This window comes from Columba livia, chromosome 3, assembly GCF_036013475.1.
Source record: "Columba livia isolate bColLiv1 breed racing homer chromosome 3, bColLiv1.pat.W.v2, whole genome shotgun sequence".
NCBI lineage: Eukaryota > Metazoa > Chordata > Aves > Columbiformes > Columbidae > Columba > Columba livia.
Genome location: NC_088604.1, coordinates 82,252,351 through 82,277,980, shown reverse-complemented (window position 1 = coordinate 82,277,980; position 25,630 = coordinate 82,252,351). Strand labels below are relative to the sequence as shown.

The 25,630-nt window shown below is 37.3% G+C and overlaps 1 protein-coding gene across 7 annotated transcripts in view; it reads right to left on the bottom strand.

Annotated features, from left to right (window-relative positions):
* SDCCAG8 (SHH signaling and ciliogenesis regulator SDCCAG8) overlaps positions 1-25,630 on the bottom strand; it is a 110,750-nt gene that overhangs the window by 36,256 nt on the left and 48,864 nt on the right. For 2 of the 7 annotated variants that reach the window (XM_065057878.1, XM_065057876.1), the window contains 4 exons: positions 16,122-16,184; positions 13,433-13,560; positions 11,210-11,318; positions 4,381-4,512 (listed from right to left, as the gene is read on the bottom strand). In XM_065057878.1, coding sequence (XP_064913950.1) covers positions 4,381-4,512; positions 11,210-11,318; positions 13,433-13,560; positions 16,122-16,184 — 432 coding nt within the window. Of the gene's footprint in view, positions 1-4,379; positions 4,513-11,209; positions 11,319-13,432; positions 13,561-16,121; positions 16,185-25,630 lie in introns of those variants that run through there. The other 5 variants (XM_065057877.1, XM_065057879.1, XR_010471511.1 and 2 more) reach the window with 4 other exon arrangements.

Sequence of the window (25,630 nt, the reverse complement as noted above, 5' to 3'; positions counted from 1 at the left end):
GAATAGACACACATCTGCCCCAAACTGCCAGTCCTGTAGGCTCTTCTTTTTAACTTTAGCTATCAAAAATACACTTGAAATACATGAAATGCTGTCACCCCCAAAAACCTACCACAACAACCCCCCCCTCAAATTTCCATTAAGCGTATTATTATTGTTAATGTTACACAGACTGGACAGTGATCACACACATTATGGCAAAAATAACACTACTACCAATTCTAATCACAAAAAAAGAAGTTTGAGAAAATTCATAGCCCCAGATCCCATATGCTGAACTTAGTTTGGAAAAAAATAATCAGTAGAAGCTTCTAAATGAATGCTTTATTAAAAAGATATCAAAAGAGCCTCATGCTTCATACAAACTACTGTCCATATGCTTTTTTTTGCTGCTTGATAAAAAGTAAAGGCTTGACTAGCTCATCTTGAAAAAATGAAAGCAATTGCCTAGGATTTTCTTCTCCTACTTGAAGGCACTACTCCATATTTGCTGTATTTCCACATATAATCTGGGTCTTTCACAGGAAATGGACACAGAAAAGAGATAGCTGTATTAAATTAAGTGCTTCCCATTTTAGACGCTGGTTGTCCACAAAATAAATTCTCTACATAGATGACTTACAATCAAATATTTGCTTTATGAGACAACGAATAGATGCAGAAAAGCAAAGCTGTAATTGAACCTTGTACCTACAAGAGTTGTTAACTAAGTTCAGTGAAAACGTAAATAGCCTGATGAAATCCTGACCCCCGGCAGCTTGGGCAAATATTACTTATGCATAAATATGTATCAGTAATAGATCTCGGCAGATTCTTGTCTTTTACTCCTTCCTCCCCAAATTGGAAAAGAACAGAGCTTGTGAGAAAGATGAGCTGCATTTACAGAACCGGTCTAACTACAAAGGTGAAAACACACATCTTGGATTTCAGTTTGAAAACAAAGGAGAGAATGAACCAACATTACGCAGTTACCCAATTAATTTGATTTTGGATTTTCCTTCCTCTGAAATCTATTTATTTCAAGTGGAGTTGAGCACAGAAGGAAAACAGAACAGTAGTTTAACCTTTTATTTCTGCTACCTAGTCTTTTCATTCTTGGCTAGTTTTCTATCTTTAGAGCTGCCTTTTTATAAGAAATCCTGTACTTTCTGCTCCCTGCTACATTCTACTATGAACACACATTTATATAATGGGAATTTGAAGAATTTAATAATAAAATTTGCTTTGAGGTTGAAAATTTATACCAACATGCTCTTTGCCACGGAAGACATGAATTCATTTCTCCAAGATTCAGATCCATAAAGTCACACATGCTGACCAGCTCACTGCCAGTGGCACAGCAGTGACGCTATGTCATGTTATTTAATACTTTTGAGATAATCTACTTAGCTAAACAAATCACTGCCTGAAATGAAAAAGTACATAGCTGAAAAAAACCCCCAAACAATAACAACAAACTAATGTAAAAAAGAAAAAAAATCATACATGTATCTAAAGCAAAGAACCACAACATTGCTAGATTAACAACATTAAATGAACATTTCTACATAAGCTCCACTGCAGTCTTAACACGTGATCCTAGTCCTGCAGACCAGACATCTTTCAACTCAAGTTTGCCCCAATAGCATGTGTCAGCTGTAACATTTAAAAGGGACACCTATTTCTTTTAGTGCTGTATTCCACTAAGCAAAAACACACTGAAAGGGGAGATATTTGCATTAGATTGAAAAGACCAATTCAAAATCATCTTCAATGTTAAGTAATCATCTTCAATTTTAAGTAATCTTTTTCAAACCTGCTTACAATAATTTTGGACCATATTCACTTGCAGCATGTATTCAGACATAAAGACAGGAACAGCAGAGAAAGAGTTCTCTTGTTCACTTCCAGGAATGTAAATACAATTGCTAAAACATTGCTGCTCAAAAAGAAATTCTGACTGATGAAAGATATCTTGCTCCTTCCAGAAAATAGTTCTATCAGGGCCTGTCACAGTCTCCTACAAGAACACAATTAGTGACAGAGATTTCTTCTTAAATAAATACCACAACTCCTTATTACTCAAATGCAAATGTTAGGTCCCAAGTTAAAAGTCAAAATAATTTTGATAAAGAAACTTTATAAAAAGCAGAACAACAAGAGCTAGAAAATTAGGTAGGAACCCCCTTTGCAGGACTGTGTTGCAAAAAAGACCAGTGTTAGTTGCAGCTGTGTACAAAGGGGACACATATTGTGTTAAGAAGTAATTATCCTTAACATTATTGTGATTATTAGTATCTGAGTGATGGGTGAAACTCAGAGGCAAAGCACTGTATTATTATTTGGTCTTCTACCTTTACTAAACAGCATAGTGCGTTCCCTGTTTTCAAAATGAGAAGAGAAAAATCACTATTTTTGTTTGGTGGAAGACCTCCAACTTAAGTATAAGAAACTGGGATATTTATTTGTTTTTATAGTTATACTTCCTGCTTTTCTTCCTCTAGATCCGATTTATAGCATTTGAGAACTGATACTGAAAATCTATTACAGTTTTCATATGGAAACTAAAATTAGTTTACACTGAATTTCTAAAGCAGTTGATTATATCAGTCTTGCCACTTGTTACCTGGATTTCAAATGAATATAGTGCAAGATCATAATTAAACATATGTTAAAGGAGTCCCTTCTTAAAATGCTGGTAAAGTATACTGTTCATAATTGAAATCTCTGATAACCTCTGCCCTATATAGATATTCCAAAATATTAAATACAAACGCTATCACTGTCCTTTTTTCTGCCCTTGTTGTCAGCAAAACAGCAGCAGAAGGTAAGGCACTGCCTGCAGCATGACCACTCTGCTTTCAAACCACTTTTCTGTTCTGGATTAATGCTTTCAATCTTTTCTAGTGTATAATTGTTGCTGCTGCAGTAGAGAATGAGCAACATTTTCCAGTAGGTCTATTTTCTTTGGTTCTGACAGAGGAAATATCCTAAAAACTTACAAAGCAGTCTTAAATTGAACTAGATACTAATAATTCTACAGAAGAGCACCTAAGAAAAAAAAAGATCTTTTTCCTGCTGAAAGTAACCCTGAATCTTCAGTGTACATCCCCTGTATGCTAAGAATCCACCACGACTAAAGAAACCAAAAGGGAGGTGAGATAAATGCAAAAATTATGTGGTCACATAGATTAGGCGCATAGTTGTAGCATTCTGAATTTCTTTGTTCTCTGAGCTATAAAAGATGATGAAAATTCTGGGTTACAGAAGAACAGGATGAGGTACAGAGAGAAAACCGAAAGAGGAAAATATGAAGTCTGGACATTGAACAGAATGCACAAAATGCTTGCAAGAAATAAGCTGACATGGACAGACAGAGAATGAAGAGACAGCTGGAAAAAAACCCCAACACATTAAATCTGTTCCTATCAGCTGGTCAGTGGTCAAAAAAAAAAAAAATCCAAACAGAATTTTTCCCAGGCCAGGACTATCCAGACCAAACGAAGTGAAATGCATTTAGCCTTTCACTATGAACAAGAGGTAGCCTTCTGATTTGGTTTGCAGAGCTGCCTCTCAGCCATCTCCCTACTTTATCCTCCACCTCTCCAGCCACACCTCAGCATTTTCCAGTGCCTGTTACAGTGAATGGGGAGTGCAAAGAAAGAACACAAGAGCATAGATGAACTTTCTGGTACCAAAACAGAAAAGCCTGCATAGTGATCTTAAAAGCCATCTAGTGCAAACTGCAGCACAACGCATTAGCAGTCTGGACACTCTCACCAGAACAGTCAACTGGTCATGGTGGAAATACTTCTTACTAGTCTTGCTGTAGCTGCTCTCAGCTCTTCCTGAAGACATCGCTGCTTTCCTGAAAAGGCTAGTGGGGCCTCGAAGGTGCTAATAGTTCTCTGGTTACCAAGATCTTCAGTAAGATTTGTCTTTTTATACAAGTTTACGCAAGTTAAATATTACCGAGAAAGGTAAGATGGTAAACCCCAAAACCACAGCTATTACATGACATAACGGAATGCACATCTGTACTCTACATTCCTATTACTGAATAACCCCCTTTCTCCCTCCTTCTCTCCCCCCCGCCTTTTTTTTTTTTTTTTTTAATATGGTAAGACAATTCATCCAAGTTAGAGCAGAGAACAGCCGAAGCAGCCCACACACATATGTACTAGGCTTAAATTCTTTGGAAGACTGTGTTGTTCAAGCTTTCCTTTTATTTATCCAAAATGGCACAAGCAAAAGACGTTATAAAAAAAACTTGACAGAATGCTTGGGGAGGGGAAGGGGTAGTCATTTTCATACTTCCAAACAACCCAGTGTCATTTTTATGTTTACACAACAGGTACAGCAAAGCATACCACATACTGACAGATTAACAGGACCTCCTACCTCGACTTCATCCTCTCATGCATTCTCCCATGCTGGACACATTGTTGGTCCAATTCATCATTCCGTTTCTGCATCTTCTCCAATCTGACATGAAGATACTCTTTTTCCTGACTAAGCTGGTTGACTTCAGATCTACAGAAGAAAAACACAGTGATGATGGATGTTGTCAGATTTCATCCTGCAGCGTGCCATCAATATGTGGCTTCAGCATTTATAAAATTTCATACATGTATATGTAATGCATAAACAGCTTATTACTAGAACTTACAGAACAAAACACTGTTTCAAATAATCTTAAGACAAAAGAATATGATGCTGAAGGGAATCTGGTAAATATGCCAATGGTAATCACTCAGTCATAGGCTGGCTATGCTAATTTCAGCCTAATTTAACAGGCACGTCATTTGGCATTATGTATTGATGTTAAATAAAATCAATAAATGTAAATTCATACTTCTTAAGCAAGAATTTGGCCAGCATTTTGAAAACACGTCACGTTCTTTACTAATAAAGTTAACATCTAGTTTGAAAAATAGCTACTAAAACCATATTCAACCTTTACTGCACTGTACAGGTTGAACTCTTAATAGTGGTACTGTTTTAGAAACTTCATTAACCTAATATGCCCAAAATATTACAAAGATTAACACAAAAAAATAAAAAGAAACCGACAACACATTAAGAGAAAAATTAATAAAACCTTAAGAAATAAGGGACAAGTCATACAGGCACACCCTAATCTACATAAAATTTGGCACAGCCTTTGAGTAAATTAGTTACTCCTAGCAATTCTTATTCTTCACGGGTGAGCAGAGACACCAGATCCATGAATGACCTGGGACTGCTACTTGCTACATCTCTAACCATCAGCCCGTGGAGAAACAGGCATGAGCTGTTTCTTAATATCAGGAAAAGATCTCAGATTAAATTGTGATAAAATATACATTATGCACTTGCACAGTTTAACTCTTTGGAAAAGGTTAATGAGAACATGTCAGAATCTGCTATACCATCAGAAAGTAAGAATCAAAAGCAAGAAAATTTGTTTTATGGCATCTGCCACTCCAGATCTTGAGGTTAAAAGCTTCAGATATATCTTTAAATCATAAACTTAAATATGCTGCAGTTACAGAAGAAAGATACTATACCTTCCTGGCTGTTACAGAATGCAACAACAACTGACATTCTGAAAAATACAACAAAGTGCAGGGGGAGAGGAATACTCCTCTCCCTCAAAAACATGTTGTTACACTGACAAGTCAAATCTGGAAATGACAACATAATCTTTTCATGTTTAAATAGAGAACAATACATTATATCATTTGTGAATCTAAAAACTTAGCAAGGGAAACTTTGGAAGAAAACTGTATGTAATTGAATTTAGATAGGGAATTACAGCTCTATTAAGGAATATGACTGACAAATACATCAGAATTGTGCTGATGTATTTGTACATCAAACTTGAATACACAAGATTTTCCTGGATGGGTACACAACAGTGGGCAGGACATTACATGAAGGAAACGGAAGTAGAATTTTACACCAGTCATTTAACAGAAATACTAATAACTTAAATGTCGGCATTAACCAAGCACTGTCAGCTGGACTGATTGTTATCACATAGTATGAGTGCAGCCTGGGCCTGATACTGACACTGCAAAAAAGACAATCAGTGGATAAAAGCAAAGTCCACTGCGGAGCAGCACAACAGCGACCCGATGTAACAAAGCCCAGCCAGGTTTGTGTTCCTTTTTTTGCCAGCAAAATGCAACAACAGCATTTGCCATGTAGGAATAGTGTAAACCATCATGTTTGCAGTGTTTCCCAACTAAGGGATCCTGCTGCTTTTGCTGTATTTCTGTGTAGCTGTCTCATTCACAGAAACAGCAGAAGCAACTTTCAAGGTGATAAAAGTCTCAATGTTTTAAAAGGACTTATGCATCTACAGTGCATTTGAAGGTGCCCAAAGTCTTTACGGAAAGATCGAAGCATTCAAATGAACCAAAATGCTGCTGAAAACTACAACTAATGAAACAAAAGAAATATTTAATTCACTAAAAATACAGCTCTAATTGCCTCATGCTTTGAACCACACTACTTATGTTCTCTTCTCCCCCTCCCCAAAATAGCAAACAACAAACCAAACAAACCACACACACACACAAAAAAAACACACCAAAAAAACCATCCCAAAACAAGCAAACAAAAACACCAAACCCATACACAAACATCCTAGTTAAAACATTTACACCATGTCCCTTCCACATAAATACCTAAGAGTCTGATTCAAAATTCAAGTATTTCACCACACTGAAATTTTGGAGGACAGCACATATGAATGGCAGAATGCCTATTAAGTTCAATGTTAAACAGTATACATGTGTTGGCCTTAAAGAGAGAACATTGGTCCCAATACAAAACTGCACACTAAGACCTGACAAAGACTCCCTCTGCATCTTGAAATACACCACTCATCCACCTTGGTTTCCAAAGACTAAGATAGAACAGTTAATTCTATGTGATATTTAAATAAATAACTTCCAAATTGTTAGTTTAAAAAAACCCCACAAAACCAATCATAATTGTAATAAGCCTGAAAACTGGCAGTGGTAGCACATTTTCACTGGGAGTAGCAATTCCACCCAGCCAGGGGCAGGACCAGCTCTGCGTAAATGCTTCTCACTGACTCTGCTCCCAAGCTGTCACAGCAGGGATGGGACAGAGAGGGGGCAGGTCCCCAGGTGCACAGTCCTGGGCTTCAGAGATACCCACACAGAACACTAGGGACAGCGGCAAATTAGAAAAATCTGTGCACTAAGAACCATCTGATAAATCCAGAACAACTGAAGGACGCAGCGTGGACATGCTGATTGCTCCACAAGAGCTACTCTGGTCCAACAGACCGAGTAGTAAACTGGTGGACTGAGGAGAAACCGAAGTGTGCAGACATTTGGAGTGTTGCCACCTGAGCTGAACTTGCATGGAGCTGCACATCTGCAGACTCAGGCTGGCCCCACAGGTCAGACAGTCATGTTCATGTCTCTCCCTATCCTTCTGAGACCTCATAGACTCTAAAGACCTCTATGAAATCTAGACTATTTTGAAACTGCGCAGAGCAAAGCTACAACGTCACATGAAAATGTAAGTATATGGGTAATAGATTTTTCCCAGTCTCATGTACTTGTCATTATTTTTAAAATAATTGATGATGACTGAGGGGAGGACAGCAACAACAACAGCCTGTACTTCTGGATCCACTCAGCTACCAAGAAAGCTTCAACTCCAATTTAAAACCAAATTCAAGGTTTTTCTACTACCCTTGCTGGAAGAGTCTTGGAAAAAACAAAAAGGTTCCTTCAAAACATTCAAATACTGGAGGCAAAGAACCAGCAAACGTGAAATAGCCACAATTCAGAGTCAGTCCTAGGATATTTTTAGAATGAGCTGATTTTTGAACACTAAGGTGGCAATGCGGCCATTACTCCTCTGAACTACCTTTTGCATTGCAGTGCTTTTTAGGCATTGCCTTTTCCTGCTCTTAAAATTGTACAGCAACTAAACACATGCTCTAAAATATTTTCTGCTGACACAAAATTGTTGCATACTATTTTAATGACTGATCCTTCAGTCAGACTGTTTCACGTCTTTGTACGGCTGCCTTCAACAAACATTTCACTCCTGGTATTGAGCGCAACGACTGCAGTCAACCCAACATGCAGAAAACTAGTTCAGTCGGGTGTGTGTTCTTTACTTCAATTAAACTCACACAGTTGGATGCCTACTGTTGCCAAACCAGTAATATAATTTATACATTATAGTCCAAACAGTAAAACTACTCTAAAAGTCATTTAACAATATTTATAACATCATAAAATACAGTGTTAAAATATATGAACTGCAATATGTACCAAAATTATAAAATTTGTTTCTCATCATCAGTGATTAAAACCAGGATCATTGCTCTAGCTTCAATACTCACAACCCTGGTGACAGATTAGAATTCAAATCTTAATGATCAATTTACAATTAACAAGATAGAAGTGAAACAAATTAAACCAACCATTATATATAACGAGACCCAATGGACTCCCATTGTTCCCCTTAATTACAAAACGCAAATCACAAATACACAGTGGGTAGTGTTAAGCATTAATCTACAACCTAGAATCTCAGACCGTGACAATCAGAGAAAAAAAAAGAACAAAATCACAGAGAAGAAATCTACAAAGGACTATATTTTTAAACATGCCTGTGCATACAAAACCCTTCACAGACACTATCTTCGTTCTGCACAGCTTGAGGGGTTTGTAATTCATCTGACATTGTCTTTCTGAAGCTTTTCTAACCCAGTGGGGCTAGCTCACAAAAATGGTTCCAGCTTACATAGAAACAAGAAAACTTAGGTTTAGATTTCTCAGAAAACCTCTATTAAATATAAAAATGTATGTGAAATTCAAAGGTGTGCCACTGAAATTGTGCAAATATGTAGTTGTCAGAGATAAATCTGAAATGCCTCTTATTACTTTACTTCTTAACAAAACCCCAAAATGTTATGTAAACTTACCCTTGCAGCTGTTATTAAAAAAGCTGGAGTGCTTTACCAATTGTATAATGGTACTGCTAGTGTACGGTTATTTCTTAACCCCACTGCAACTAAGGCACAAGGATTCTAGAAGTATAGCAAGAAAATAAACTGAATTTTGAACCCAGATGTTTATGATAAAGGCAAAAAAAAATGGGGGAAAAAAAAAAAAAGGAAATTTTCTTTTCCATGTAAATAGTGCACAAAGCTGCTTCACGATCTGCTTTCATTAATGTATATGAGAACCAAGTTATAAAATATTACAAAAATGATTTTTTCTTTTCAGAAGACTAAGCTCCAGCATTCTGTCCCAGAACTGGTTTTACACCATACCCAGTGACAATGAGCATGAAGCTTTTGGAAAGATGTTACTGAAAGACATAGACTGATCACACATTTAAAAGTTTGCCAAAATAATTTTCTGCATCTGATCTCCTGATCACATCACTTTTTGAAGCCATCTATTAGTTTACCATGTTCCACTGTCTGCAGTTCCAGCCTTCTGTTCTCATTTTCATACGCTTTCTTTGTTCTCACTTATTTCTCCATTCCTGTTACTGACTACAGCAGCTCCCACTCCAGCAAAGGCAAGCTCAGGCTATTTTAGGGCCACTTCTCAGAACTGCTTTCATACATTCCTCCGTATTTGTTTTTTTTTTGTGTAAAACATACCCCTTTCTGGAGATCCAAGGGGCTCTTCTTCCTCTCTTTGGGTTCTTGACATAGTCAGCTAATGCTGCTAGGTGGAGAAACACTTGGCAATCTCTGGTATTTATTTTCAGAGAATAATGTGTTTTCACAGTATGTTTTCTGTCTTTCCTTCATCCTTTTACAGTTACTAGTCTGTGACTGTGAGCTCTAGCAACAAAGTCTGTGTGAATTTTTATTGCTGGAATAATAATATGATTTGAATCTACTTAGATTTTGTATTACTTTAACAGAGGAGCTCTGCTTTTTCAGAAGCAAAATTGTGTTTGCTTCTCTCTCAAGCACCTATCACAACATTTGCAAGGGAAGATTGCTTGCATTTCCTCAAGTTTCTCACTTCTTCCCCCAAAACTCTGGATGGGATTCATGTCCCAATCTCAGCCACTTAACAGCTAGTCAATGCTTTACATTCAGTGGAGAGTAGGATGGGCAGTGAAGGCAGTACCTGTGGGAAGCATCATATATTTTATATATATATATATGTGTGTGTTTATCATCTACTTATATCATTCCACTTTGACCATTCCTTGAAACAGGATACTGAGATAAACGAGCTCTCTCCATGAGTGAGTGTTGCCAGTCACGTTACCTCAACGCAATTATTAAATCCACCCAGCAGAAGAATCCTATCTTGAAAACCAATTTTTTCTTTGCTAGTGTTTTCCTTACTTCACATAAGCCATAGGAGATGAATCCTACCCTTAATTATCAAATTCACTTTGCATGGAATTCATAGAAGTTGCAGAATGCCAACTCAGCAATTAAATCTTCTTTACTCCTCTAAATATGAACCCTGCAAAAAGTTTCAACAGCAACTATTTTCAAACTTAAAAATGTAAAATCAAGTTATTTACTGTTACAGAACTACTTTTTTCTTTTCTTTTTTTTTTTTTTTTAAGATAGTCCTGTCCAATAAAAATTTTAAAAAGATACCTTCATACTTTTGTATTTACCTAAATCACTTATTGCTTCCAGGTTTTGTGCTATTGCTGAATTTTTAGTGGTTTTGTATTTAGACCAGACCTGCTACTGATTTTAACAAAGCACCACATAACAAGTGGTGCAGAATCAGAGCTTCAATGACAAGTAATTTTGACAACAATTATTTCAGAGATAATTATTCAGTGTGTAATATTGTGAATGGAGCTTTAAGTAAATAATTAAACCAACAGATTACAGTTTTGAGAACTTTAAATATTTAGTATTTTTCATATAATTTCAGATAAACTCGAATTGTAGCTTTGTTAACAATTTTCCACTCTTTATATTAAAAATATGAGGATCAGGAGGAAAATAGTACGCAATTTTTACATTGGAATTGTCTTACAAATTTGAAGTAATAGCCAGAAACATAATTTGAAAAGCAGAAAGTTAGAATTACCCTGGATAAAAATTCATCCATGTTTCTTAGGCGGCATACATTACATTGAGATGGTGTGTAATATCTGGGACAAGATGAATAACAATGAATATTAAAAAATAAAATAAGGAAGCATGTCCTACTAATAGAAGGGACAGAGTGAGAAAAATGTTACTAACCTGTATTTTTCTGACATTTGTTCCAACTTCCTTGCCAACAGACAACATTCTTCCTTTAATTTTGCTATGAATGCATTCTGGGAGGTCAGTAATGAATCTAGTTCATTTACTAGAAATTATGAAATTAGAAATTTATGTTACAATTAATATAAATTTACAGATAATTTAGAAACAATTTTATATATTCTTAATTTCTGTCCTCTAGATCCTTCTCACTTTGGTATGTTTTTGAAACTTCAGCTATTTGGATATGGAATTATGACCCCATAATTCACCAAATAAAGGCTCTATGTCAGAATAAAGTAATCTAAATTGTTCAAGAGACATTGCCATTGAATCAGATCTTGTATGAGAAGAATCACCATAACAACTACATATCTAATCTGGGGGGTTTGCTTTTTAGCTGCAAGTTCATTGACATTTCGGAGAAATAAAATTGGCAAGCCATGCCTCAGCAGCCTTTTGCTTGCTCAACTGGTGCAGAGGCTTCACCGGCAATCCAAACACTCACACTGTAGACTCATTTCATTCTCTCCTTCAAAAAATAGTTGTTTTATTTACTGGGTCTTGCACTTACTATGATTAATTATTAGATTTTTACTTTAATGATAAGATATAGACTTATTGTCCAGTGACAGCTGCATTGAAACTGAAAATTAATTTATAAAATGGTTATTACCAGTTTGAGCTGCACCAAAAACTCATGACCTAGAAATCAAGCATCTTTATTCTTCCAAAAGGAAGCTACTGCAAAATGATGTTTCTTGATTTCTGCTTTTAAAATCAGAGAAAGAGATAACACTGTTACTCAAATGCTTTGTATGTGTGCAGGGTAATAATACACAAGGGTTTCTTTATGTACACAAAAAATGAGTATAATTTTCAACTCCTCCTAATCCTACTAGAGATCTATAAAAACAAACTCAGCCGTAATGTTGTTTCATTTTTGTATACTGGGACAGTTTATGCACCAGGAGGGTAAATGACACATCTCTTGTGCAAAATTACGCTTGGTCATATGCAGATGTGCTGGCTAGAGTAGGGAAAAATGATTCTGAGAGCTTCTTTTATTTTCCTAGTGTGTAGACAGCAGCCATAATGTAGCTGCTTGCATTCCCTGAACACACGGAAAGGTCCTCTAGTATTGTTGTAATGCTGCAAAAAAGGCAGAAAATCAGATGGCAGATGCAAATGTGTCTGAACCTCAGGTATTATCCGACATTGCTTAGGATTAATTAATATTACATCATTTTCCTAAAGGTATTACAGGACAGGTGCGTAAAAATGCTATTTTATTTAGCATTTTAATATACCATGTCCCATAAGTGCTGAAGCTCCTCCTCCTTTCCATGCTAAGGATTTAGAGATTTTTGTCTCAAAAATTCTTTTTTGCTTATAATATGCACCTATATTAATGTTGGTGTAATACTTCACAATAACAAAAGGCTTTTTTTGTTTGTTTGGAAAACCCATGTTACTTCCAGATTAAGGGTTAGAAGTTATTGATCAGCTCAGTCAATGCAATGAAGTCTCCTATTATGAGAACCTGGAGCATGCAAGGGATTAAACATCTTTCTTCTAGATTGAGGGGGGGGGAGGGAGGGGGGGACATGGTAATGCAAAAAATGTTTGAGGCTGCAAAGATTAAATAAAGGAACATATCAATTTGGAGCCAGTGAATTACATCCAGCTGCGACAGTGAATTAAGAACCGATTAATGGCTAAAGCTTTTCTCCAGTTTGGATGCCGAAGCAAACTCATTAAGCTTTTAGAGTAGCTATAATGTGTGTACTGTGGGAACTGTTCAATGCTATTCAGGAGACTTTAACTGTAAGCTCAGAGCATTTCCCGCAGAGCTTCTGATGCTATTTTCTTTATATAACATGTGTGCCTGAAAATCCAGCCAAAAACAAGCCCTTTGTTTTTCTACTTTGTTGTGGTCTCTCTCAGCTTTACGTTTCTTGAACACAGGTAAATAAACTCATAATCCAGATGGTGCAACAGATGTGAGAGCAGCACTCTGAAATCAACAGACAGTGGGCAATACTTTCCATTTTCTCTTTTAAACGCTAACTAATATGTAATTCGGAATCTCCGGTGTAGTTAGCATCTGCTCCCTTCGGCCAGCCAAAGGTTACAGGTGTTCCTGATGTCATTTCACAGTAAGGCGTGGGCCTGGCTTGTGAGTGAGTGCCCAGGCTCTAATCTTTCCCTACCACCTACCAGTTTTCTCATGCTGGGCCTCCATTTGCTGCATCTTCTGTGTCAGCTCCTGCTCTCTTTGCTGGGCCTGAAGGGCTCGGGCCTTTGCTTCGTTGCTAATGCTGTGCTGAATGCTCTCTTTTTCCAATCTATAAATAAAACCCACAGGAAATAAAGAAAAATAAAAATCATATTCAGAAGATGATAAATTGAAAAGGCAGAGCAGGGCATTCAATTACTAACAACAACAACCACCAAAAAAATCTAGCCCAGCTTTTCACATTAAACATTCCCCTCCCACTTCAGGTTATAGAAAATGACCTTACTCTAACAATGTCAAACATTCTCCAGTGAGTAGTAGAAAATGGCTAAAAAAAATACGATTGATTTCCTGAGCAAAAAACAGCCTTTCAGACAAAAAAAAAATAAAATTAAATGCGACTTCTTTTTTCATAAGGAAGCTCCCCGACATCCACTTTGCACGAAACAGAGTATTTGCTTTTTGTTTTAAATGCTATTTATTTAATTCTGCAAGGAAGCCTAGGGACCTGACCCCGAGATGGACTGGTTCCCAGTGAACCAGCAGGAGATAAGTCAATGGGAGCGATCGTCACAGTGCTCAGAACACAACTACTCTGAAAGCTTAATGGGTTTTCTTAAGCAACCAAACAAGTTTAAACTATTAATTTATGTAAATAGGAGATGAATGCATCCGTTACAATAGAGGAGCCTGTTAGCACTACACAGGCCCAGCCCTGTGTGGTTCTGCTCACTGGGGGGTTGGACGGGAAGGTCTGGAGCCCAGCACTGCCATCGAGGTACGCAGGCAAGAGAGCAATTTACTTGACCAGATATGCAAGATGGGGCAATCAACTCCTGAGGCAAAACAAATGCTAGACTACCACACTCCATTGAAGCATTTTATTTAATGCAAGCCAAGCAAAAACAGCATGGAAAATAAAAACCCGAAAAAGAGAGATATGCATATAAATTAGGAAAGGTTCTAAACTGCAAATTCATATACAGACTCTCCCAAAGGTCGTGAATATTTATCTGATGCTCACTAGAATCCAGATTCAAAATTTCAGTGAGTTCACACATACAAGGATTGATTCCCAGATTTCAAATTACATATATGCACACACTTTTCTGCTAAACTACATTTAATGGCCTGGGATAGGTTTCAATAAGTCTTATAAATGTGTTGTTTTATTCTAGGGATAACACCTATTTCAGGGGACTACAAAGCAGAACACGGGCATAGATCATGTAAGGATAAAGCCACATCTCATGTGGTTGCTGCACTTAACCTTTGGATTGGTGCCTAATAATCCATCCGAGATATTGCAATATCTCAGCATGACACACACAATGTTAAATCTTCTCTCTTAAATTTACCCCAAAGCAATACAAATGGTGGGTCACATTACAGTAATTCCTGGTCCTGATGTTCCAAGCCCTACCTTAGGCAAAACTCCCTTTGAAATCACAGGCAGTTTTTTCGGAGGTAAGAATGAAAATTATTTGACACAGAGAACACATTTAGATAGCAAGAATATTACAGTGTTAAGGAAACAAAGCATGTTTTTCAATGAAATTTCATACATTGAACCACACTTTATCACATTATTCTCAGAATCACTTCGTAACCACACTGGGGCTATCCTATGGAGTGATGCAAGCATCACTCCTAAAAGTAAGCTCCAAATACGGAAAGCATTACTATGAAAAATCTCTCCATATTTGCTTGGAATCGGTCTAGTTAAATCTCTTCCCCCCTCCCAAAGATATTTTTACCTTCAGACAGTTGTCTCGAGCACTGGACTGCTCAAAAAAATGCTCCAGCACCTACCACATCCCCCAGACGTTTTCAGCTAAAGGAAGTGGCAGTAGCACAGTATTTTATATAACGGTGTCTCATGTGAGATGGTTGTGCACAGGTGGGTGCTAAGTGGCAAGTTCAAAATAAATGGAGAATCTACTGCCACCAGGAACATTCTCTTGATAAGGTGACACATCCAAAAAAGCCACTTACCTGTGCTACTTACTGTACAAAGCAAACAGAAGCTCAAACACCACAGATACATGGTGAGCTCCCAGTGGCTAAAGCATATATGGGGTGGGTGAAATAAGCTCATACAGTGGATAAAAGCTCAATTATTAAACTAGGAAAACACAGGTAAGTCTTACATAGAAGGTTAGCTGACTCATCTCAGTCTTATCACCTAGAAAATTTTCGGATTGAGACATATCCAGTGCCACATAAAGCAATATCATAAGTGCCTAGAGATGCCAAGGAATGAAAATGCTTCCTGGAGCCAAAGATGCCTAAACTGAGTGGCAGGTCTTTCAACCACACCTTGAGTTGACACCTCCCCTGCTCCAAGTTCTATCTCTGCCCTCCTGCAGAAAATTTCCCTAACACATTTTACATATATAAAGAGGGGAAAAATTACAAAAAAAAACCCAAAACAAAAACAAAAAACCCCACAAAGAAAACCACAAACAACTCCAAACTATGGATATAACATGTCCAAAAGATTTCAGGAACTATTGGTAACATTCTTGCTACAACCAGAAAATACTGCAGGAGTTTCAGAAAGTTTGAGAATAGCTGCTTATTTGCAATTACTCTGAATTGTGAAAGAAGAGGAGTTAGATTTAAGAAAAAGAAAAGCTCTGGAGTGTAGACAGAAGGAAACAGTTGTACCCCTCCAGTATTAGTGTGAAGATATCAGAAGTTTCCTCCTCCAAAAACTTCAGAACTTCTTGACTAAAAGAAAGCAGAGAGACAAATCAATAACAGCCTAATTTTGATGTGCAGGTAAGACCTGAATCAGAAATGACAGCTAAAGATTAATTGTACCAGAACTTTTTAAAGTATCATCTATAGGTATCAAAACAAGGGGACAGAATGGTTGAAGTGCAGACACCTGTTCTCTACCAGAATGCAAACACTGAATCAAAACTGGAGACACTAGCAAAAACTACAGTTTTTTCACATAGCCCCCATTGTAAAACACTACATAAATGCCTCTCTGACAGTAACTCTGGATTTGATAATAACATTGATCAACTTTGCTAAACAGCAGCATTGAACTCATGGTGACTTCATTTTTGTGCTGTAAAGTCAGAAGCAACCAAAGACTCATTCACACGGAATCAAGCTCAAGCTCTCGTAAGGATCATTTTGGTTGAAAAGACCTATAAGATCATGAGGTCCAACCATTAACCTAACACTGTCAAGTCCAACTCTAAACCATGTCCCTAAGATCCCCATCTATGCTTATTTTAAACACCTCCAGGGATGGCGACTCTACCACTTCCCTGGGCAGCCTGTTCCAGTGCCTGACAAACCTTTCTGTGAAGAATTTTTTTCCTAATATCCAATCTAAACCTCCTGTAGTGCAACTTGAGACTCTTTCCTCTCATCTTACTGCTTTCTACTTGAACTTTGTTCTGAAGTGCATGTTTTCCATGGTGATTTTAGTTCTAAACACCAATTTTTTTTTTGAGCCTTAGAGCCACCTACTAGTTAACTTATTTTCATATCTCTGTGAACTGGACATCAGTTTGCAGTGACTGAAAGCAATGCTTTCTAAATATCCTCGACAAAACAAAAGGCACAGTAAACTGTAGCTTATAACACAGGAAGAAGAACAAAATTGCTATCACTTGCAAACCTTAAAGTCCTTGCTGAAAATGAAGTGAAAAATTCACATTGACCTCAAGGAGGATATAAAAGTATGCTGGCTGAATTTGAGCCACCAAATTTAATTAAAAATAAAAAACCAGCCAAACAAAAGTTAACAAAAAGCCTTAACAAACCAACAAACAAAAGAGAACAAAACCAAAACAAACCACAACAAAATTTAAAAAGACCAAAAAAAACCCACAACCCCCCCAAAACACTTCCCACCACTAACAAAAACTGGATCACAGACTCGAGACTCGTTTTCAATAGAAGACTGATCTCTGCCGAATGGCTTCACAGTAAAGAAAAACAAGTATGTAAAGACTAGCAATGTAAAAGTCATAGTTGACGTAAATAATAGCTTATTGATTTTTTACCGTAAAAAAAACAGAACTTTAATAAAATTTTGAATTTCGCAATGCAGTTCAATAGTATTTCTGCAATTCTTTTTGCTTTGCTAAGAGTAAAAATATGAAATGAAAAAAACACAGGATGTCTTACTGTAGAATCAGGCCTCTGACTGGAGGCTGCCAGTAAGCCTTCTGACAAAGCCACTATGATGTGAAACAGCCATGCTTCCTATATTGACTATTTGATTTTTCCATGAGATCAACATGTGGCATTTTGTAAAAAGCTAATGGATCCATTAGCAAGGACTATGAACTTAATTGAACAAATTAAAATACTCTGGCAATTATCTTAGTTCAGTAGCACACAAGAAGTTATCCTAACCTTAGTTTCAACATCTTCATTTCTTATTAACTGTAGTTAAAAATGTAATTATAAAATATTTTAGGCTTTCATATACACTTACTTTAAACTGGACTTCAATTACTAAGGCATTTAGTGCTCCAAATGTTTGAGGTATCTGAACTAACAAGACTGTTGGTCTAAATAACCACTGGTCCTGGAACTCAGCACCACCACCCACACTGGGGCAGCAAGATGGCAAGCAGAGTCCAACACTGATGCTTTTGCCTCCTGCCCAAGTGGCTGAGCACAGCCAGACCTTTTCCCAGACAACAGGTAGCCAAGTGGGCCAGCACTGTGAACTGCTGCGCAACAAACGCTGTCAGGAGAGGGAAAGCACCCAGCTGAGCGCTCCCACAGCTCCGCCAGAGGAAACGCGCTTTGTCTCCAAGCACTTTTGAAAACAAATGCGTAGCACAAGCTTCTATATGCTAAATGGAAAAACAGTTTTGAGAACCACTTAATTCCCAGTATCTTTAACAAAATCTGGCCCGCAAGCACTCAAGTCAATTACAACACTTTTGAGAACAGGACTGGAAAGCCTATGAGTATTAGGAACTCTACAGATTTTAGCCAATAGCTTTGGTACAAAGGCCCAGCAATGTTTTATGCAGTCAACTTCGCAATTCTTCCACAATACAGGTCTAGTGGACTGTCCATTAGGAACAGCTTTATGAACCATCTTCTCACAGCTTAATTCACATTATTATTTCAGCTACAAGTGTCAAGGGATGAATAGCACATCAGAGTATATTCTTCCTCTTCTCTCAGGCCATAGGAGAAAAAAAAATACCCACAGCAACATGCAAAAAAGCTGAAACAAGACATCACAATACCCTATTCTGTAAGGGGAAGCATAAGGTAAGTCAGGTCCTAGGAACTTTTTGCTTAGCATTCATTGTTGAGGTTATCTTCCTTTGAAAGACCTATGTATTTGTATCTAATAGGTCCTTGTTAACATGTAGGGTTGCTATGACTGAGGACACAGCTGGATAGTTTTATAAAACACTGTAAATTTCAGTGCATGTGTAAATCCACCACAGCAAGTTTGGACTGGCTGGGTTTTACAGCTCTTGGTGCTTTTGCAGGGTAGAAGGAGAGGCACAAAATGAATGTCAAAAAAAAAATATATAAAAATTGCACACATGTATGCTTGTGCAAGAATTACGTTGAAATAACTGAACTTTTAAAAGCATCCTGATCAGGCAGTTTCTTTAAACCTCTCCAAGGAGCTGAAAAATTGCCCTTCTTGTATACCATCATAGGAATTACCCACTGAGTTGCCCTTTCTGTCTGTTTTTGGGAGCCGAGTGGATGCTAATTCTGGAGCTGAGTGCCAGGTCTTCTCAGCAGAAAGCTCAAGTTTCTGGAAACTGCCCCAGCCAGCACACTGTGTTTGGTGAGCTTCAGCACAATCTACATTTGCTTGGTCAAATTTTGCAGACACCTAATTATTATAATTATGAAATTGGTAGAATCGGAGAACTGTATCATTAAGCATGTGTGTGGTCTTATTTATGAGAACTGAGGCTAAAAAATCCCCCAAACCAAAACAAACCTTAATGTTTGTTTTCATAGTGTAAGGTGCAACACTAGTTGCACGATCCAGAGAGTTTCCTAAAATAATGACATTTCAGAGTTTGCTTCTCATAACCACGTGAAGCTGAATCTACTACAAGCAATTCAAAAAGTTATGTAAAGGTCTAGGGTTTAAAAGTGGTAAAATAATGAAGCATTCAAATTGATTCAGCTCTTTAACTATGGATCTGGAAGGCTAGAAGATGCTACAGAAATAACTTTGAAGTAGAAATATCTTTAAAGTATGTTAGTGAACCAACCAACCAGAACTTTTTACTACCCTACCTGAGATGAAAGACTAGAAAAGACAGCTCTGCCAGGCTACAACTACTTCACAAAAAAACACTTCAAAATACAACAAATGCTTTCGGGGGAGAATACACAAGAAGTCTGAGCTCTGTCCACATTTCCAACTTTATTAAGAGACTAACTACAATTATTTGGCAAATTAGCTTAAAACTATTTCCCCACAACGCAAATAATTACCCAACTGTATCCCCACTTCCAGAATCCAAACAATGTTGATTTGTTACACTACATTCTGGTTTTCGCTGAGAATTTCAATTTTACAGGAACAGAAAACAGTGCATATAACTTTCTTGTTCCTGCTGAATTTTTTTTACTGCTTCCTCTATTTAGAATGCAGCTATACGATTGGAACCACCTTATAACTTGTATATATATATTTGCACTTTATGTACTACTAGGAGGTCTACAGAAACAATAAAACACTAAGTCTAAAATGTCCATTTTGTCCATTACACCCTACCTGAGGCATCAGAAGATAATTCACACTAATCACTGTTCAGGAAATGATTCCTACTCTATTTTTGAGTACTTGCTGTACTTGAAAACTACTTCAAAATTACCATTAGCTAGAGAAATTGATGGTCATGAGAAAGATTAAGAGTTGCAAGGCCACAGGACCTGAGAGACATGGAACATTACTCCTATGAAAGTTATATGATATGAAGAAGCTTGAATCTGATTAATGAGTACACACATAACTGGTGGTATATCCCATCTCTACTTCTATCTGCTAAATCTACTAACAAAATAAAAGGATTGGATTTCTTATTTTAAATTCAGCATAAAAGAACGAATTTGCAAACACTTAGCCTATAACAAGATTTTATTCTTTTGGTGTTATGCCTTCAAAATATATATACAGAAAACTATGAGTTCCTCAATGTAGACAATAACTACTTTTCAATCTGGATATTTCTCTGTATATTAAGTCACGACTAAATATTATTATCTGCCCTTTAGTCCATTGTTAGAAAAGGGAAAAAAGTGTCTGTAACAGTAACTAACATCTCATATTAGGTCAAACATACTGACTTAAAACCAAAAATCTAATTTTTCTGTCACATCTATAAGCCCTGCCAGCAAGATAAAACCTTGTAAATAAACACTCATCCTGCAGTGGTTATTACCATCAGGTTGTGAACTATTTGGTTGGTAAGTCTTTATAGAAACAGACAATTAAGTACAGAACACAAGTTGCATGGGAAGATGCAACAGGAAAAGAAGTAGTTTTTGTAAGTCTTAGTATGTAGTCCTAAGCAGTTCACAGTACAGTGCCCCATTCTCTAGAATATTCTATGTTCCACAAGCCACTTCTACAAATGGCTGAATGTTGAAAGGTTTACTTACAAAAGAAGATTTTTACAGGAACTTACTCTGCATACACAAAGTTATATTTGAATTATTTTCACTGTATTTAAAATAAAGGAGTAATTTTTTTGACTTATGGTGATTCTTGAATTTGGCACCAGCAGTCTCTTACGATGCAGCTTCAGGACAGATTTAGGCCAGCCTAAGTCGACATGGCCAGTATTAAGTGCAGTCCTTCTTTTCAACCTCATATAGTTAGCACTCACGCAACTTATTCTACAAGAGCAAATGATTCTTTTTTCTAACTGATTAACTCCCTGGACCACCTGATCATACGGGTGCCTGTCTTTCAGTGCCAACACAAGCAAGGGCCTGGCAATATGTGGTCAGACAGAGCCACATACATCCACTTGAGGGATTTGCCTTTTCAGCAGCAGCACAGACTTAGAGCAGCTTCAAACAATTTTAACTCTGTACTCCAAGGCTCAACTTGCTAATACAGTAAATCCAACCACCAGGCTCCCACTACTGAATGAAAAAATGATGCAGATACCTGATCTGCTATGAACTCACTCTGCCAATTTAAATTTATTCAAAAACCCCAATGTTTTTGGTACGTTAACTTCATACCAGCAAGCTTTATGCTGAATCAGGTATCATCTGTCCTGCTGCAGCTGGCATAAAGTCAGCATAAACGCTGCATTGCATGCTCTAGCTAATTCAAAAGGAAAGTGACTGTGTGCTCACAACTGATTCGGATCAGATCAGCACAGCTACATGATCCAGTAGATCACAGCTGCACTATGAACAACTGCTGAACAGCCACCCACAATTTTCATAGGCATCAGGTTTGGACACACAACCTGCAGTGACGCTACCATGGGCCTGGTACTATGAAGCTGTTCACTCTCCCCAGTTATTGCTGAAGTTGAGAAGAAGTGGGGAACAGTTCTCTCTGCCTCCAAGGGAGCCAGCCTCACATGAAGAGCTTGGGAAGATGCAGAACAACCTGACAGAAGAAAGCGTTCTTCAGGATGACAATTTGAAAGACAATATTTGATTTTGAGGGAATCTGATCTAGAAGTAAGCTAGACTTCACCCCCACGCTACAGCAAGACACCACATATTCCAGCAAACTGACAAACTCGTGACCAAAAGCAAGAAAGATACAATAATGTGCTAACATTACCTTGTACTTGACTGTTGTTGATTTGCTTAGATATTACAGAAACACCACAATAAAATGCATGTTTATCCACATATCACAGGAGGTAGATATGAACAGGTGAGTTAGAAAATAAAAATCCAGCCTTATATACCTTTTATTGGTTTGGTCAACCACAGCATAATTTTTGTATTATCCTGATTGTAACTGTCTGCACATTAGTATTAGACATAATGGACAGGCAGTAGAACAGTTGAGGGGTTTAGTGTTTTGTCTTTTTTTTTTTTTTTTTTTTTTTTGAGGTTATAAATCTCTCTTCCTTATGCTATCAAGAGAAAGGGAGAAAGGTATTTCAACAGCAACTTTAAAACGAAACTCACAAATTACTACCATTATGTTAAGTGCTAGATATCCCACTGTGCAGTTTTGCTTTGTGAATTTTTACCTTCTTCCATGCACACTTTTAGCCACTGATCGCACAGCCTTTCAGTGTTTTCTGCCTTTTCCTTTAAATAAACTGGCTCTGGCTCCTTCCATCTGGTTCCCCTTCCGTCAGCAACCCTGCACCTGTTCACACCTCCTCTCCTGTTGGATTCCACTGAACATTTCCTCCTCTGCCAGGGCTATTCTGGCACTCGCAACCTTTCTGTCATTCAATCCATCTGTCAGAAGTGAACTTTGTTTACCGCAAGCTTCTGCTTTCTTCTTCAAGAAGCAAAGCCCCTCAAGGTCATTGTCAAATGAACTGTCGGTGTGGATTTAAATCCACTTCTGCTAACCAGCAGAAGATGAAGTTCTTTACAGTCCTGTATTTGTGAAGATCAGTTTGGGGTATAGGAGAAATAATACAGAAGCAAAATAATAGATTTTGATCATCATTTTCTAACTCCAACAACTCGTGTTTTTCTTCATATACGTATATCTATACCTTCCTGCAAAGACTAGTAGGATCTGAGAAAGACCTGCAGAGCTATACAAAGAAGTGGAAAAGGCTAATAAAAATACTACAAATACAGTAATAAATGAAAGCTTTTGACTCTCATTTTAACACCATGTAATAAAGATATTGACTAAAAATGCAAAGAGAAAATGGGAATAAGTTTACAGTAAAACCTTAAAGAGGCCAACAGCATTCGCTGCAAATTATTTCATCTGCAGGGGTTTTTTTTGTGTTTGTTTGTTTGTTGTTGTTGTTTTTTGTGGGTTTTTTGGTGTGTTGTTTTCTGTTTGTTTGTTTGTTTTAAACTTACGTACTGATGTTTCAAATGCAACACTGTTTAAAGGAAAAAAAAAAGATATCCTGAATATTTTTTCCTGTTTTCAAGCCTTGTGAAACACACATATGCAACTCTTTGTAAAAATATTGTCTTCCATGTTGAGACAAATCGTAAAGATTCTTTGTCAGGGCTGAGACTAAATTCGTATTGTCAACAGGCTACAATATTTTTAGCAGTTCCTGTACCCATATTTCTTTTCAGGAACACATTCTGATAACCACAAGCTCCTGAATTATTAACTAACCTCCTCGACAGTCTCTGTCTTCTAAAATAAGAAATACCTTTGAATTTCACTGCATACCTTGGGTAGCCTTTAAAAAATAAAAAAATCTTTCACCAAGATTAAATACAGTACGAAAAAATAAAATACATATTTGAAGTTTTGTATGCAATTATAACGAATCACCCATTTTATTACCCTTTTACTAAAAATGAATTTTAAGTAAAGCTTTCTGGGAGCAAATCCAGGAGGTAATCCAATCTCATTAGCAGAAATGCAGTTACACTTATGTTTGGTCTGAGTTTGACTCTAATAAAAATTGCATTGACAAATACTTCACAAATTTAGCTGAATAATAACTTAAACCAGCTCCATCCCTTATATGGGGATTAGTCACTGGAATAGCAAGGGAATGTTTTCTGATGCTATGACGTTCTTCCATAGGAAACTACCTGCAGGTGAACAAAGCACTAGAAATAGAAGAGGAACTCTGGAACAAAAAGAACATGCAGTGGCGTCTGACCTAACTACAAAGAAACTTCTACTCCCCAGTTTGATTCCAGCCCTGTAGTGAACAACAAGGAGAAGCTAATCAGGAAGAGTTGCTCCTATTTCTACAAAAACGTGGTTTGATACTCAAACCCCCAGGACCACAGGGGCACCCAAGAGCAGCACGCTAATGCTATTAAGCCTTCCCCGCTATCAGCGTGGGCAGGGGAAGGAGGTCAGCCCTCTCAAGTCGACGACAGCAGCAGCTGTGCTCATCTGCCTGCTTGGGACAGGCATCTCCCGACTCACACCTTCCCTCTGACCAAGCACCAGCACAAGGGCACAGAGCAAAGGGCTGAGGAGAGCAGCCAGGCAGCCAGAGCTGCTGGGCTCAGCTGATTTCCCTCCCTCCCTCCCTCCATTCACCAGCTGCCTTATCCAGAGATGGCAACATACAGGCGGATGCTCTTCAGCGTCAAGTTTGATAAAGTCCACAGTTGAGGACACTTCGGATTCTCTGTTGAATTTTTTTTCTAGGCAAGAATTTCAGGAGGAAATTCCACAGAAGGAAGAAAATAAAAAACAAGACGAAACAACAATCACCGTGAATGCACAAAATGAACAACTTTGAATACACTTTTGAAAGTACAATGTGGCTTTTAAAACTGTTTCAGTTCACAAATATTAAGTGCTGATAGAAATAGTACATTTTATTTTACTTATTGTAAAACAAGCTTTCAGATACACTTGAGAGAAAAACCCTGGAACAAGTAAAAAATAAAGACAAATTCAGAACCATTTTTCCAGTAGCAGATTCAGCAAAAAATCCAGCAGCCTTGAATACATGCGTCTGAAAGATTTTTATGGTTCGAAATAAGAAATCATCTTCTTGTCATTAGTCACACAAATAGAAAATCTAATTTGAATGAGATCAAAGTAAATATTTGATACACACGGATAAACTTATTACTGTTAGTGCTGAATAATAACTGCTCAAAACAAAGACCTTATAAAGATGTTTGTTTTCGACAGCAGTTTGTCTTTTCTGTGTTTCATCTGAATTCACTGCTCTCTCCAAAGCATTTTAAGCATTGTCACTACTCCTGAACCACACTCTACGTGCAGTAGCTATTTGGCTGCCTCAACAACCTGATGCAATGTATAAAAAATGAAATCATTAGAGAAATTTGATGTCACCAGTTGTAGTTAAAATGCCATGGAAAAAAATTTAGATGAATCTAAGAATAATATCTGAAAATGTATTATTGCTTTTTCCTTGAGAAGTTTGTATTGTAGGACAATAAATTAAATTGCCAACCATATTTAAACTTTTTAAAAATGAAAACAGGTGATTTTTAAAGACTTCACAATATTCAAAATTAACATGACTTTGGATTTATTCTCTATTCCACTTATATTCTTTCTTCCT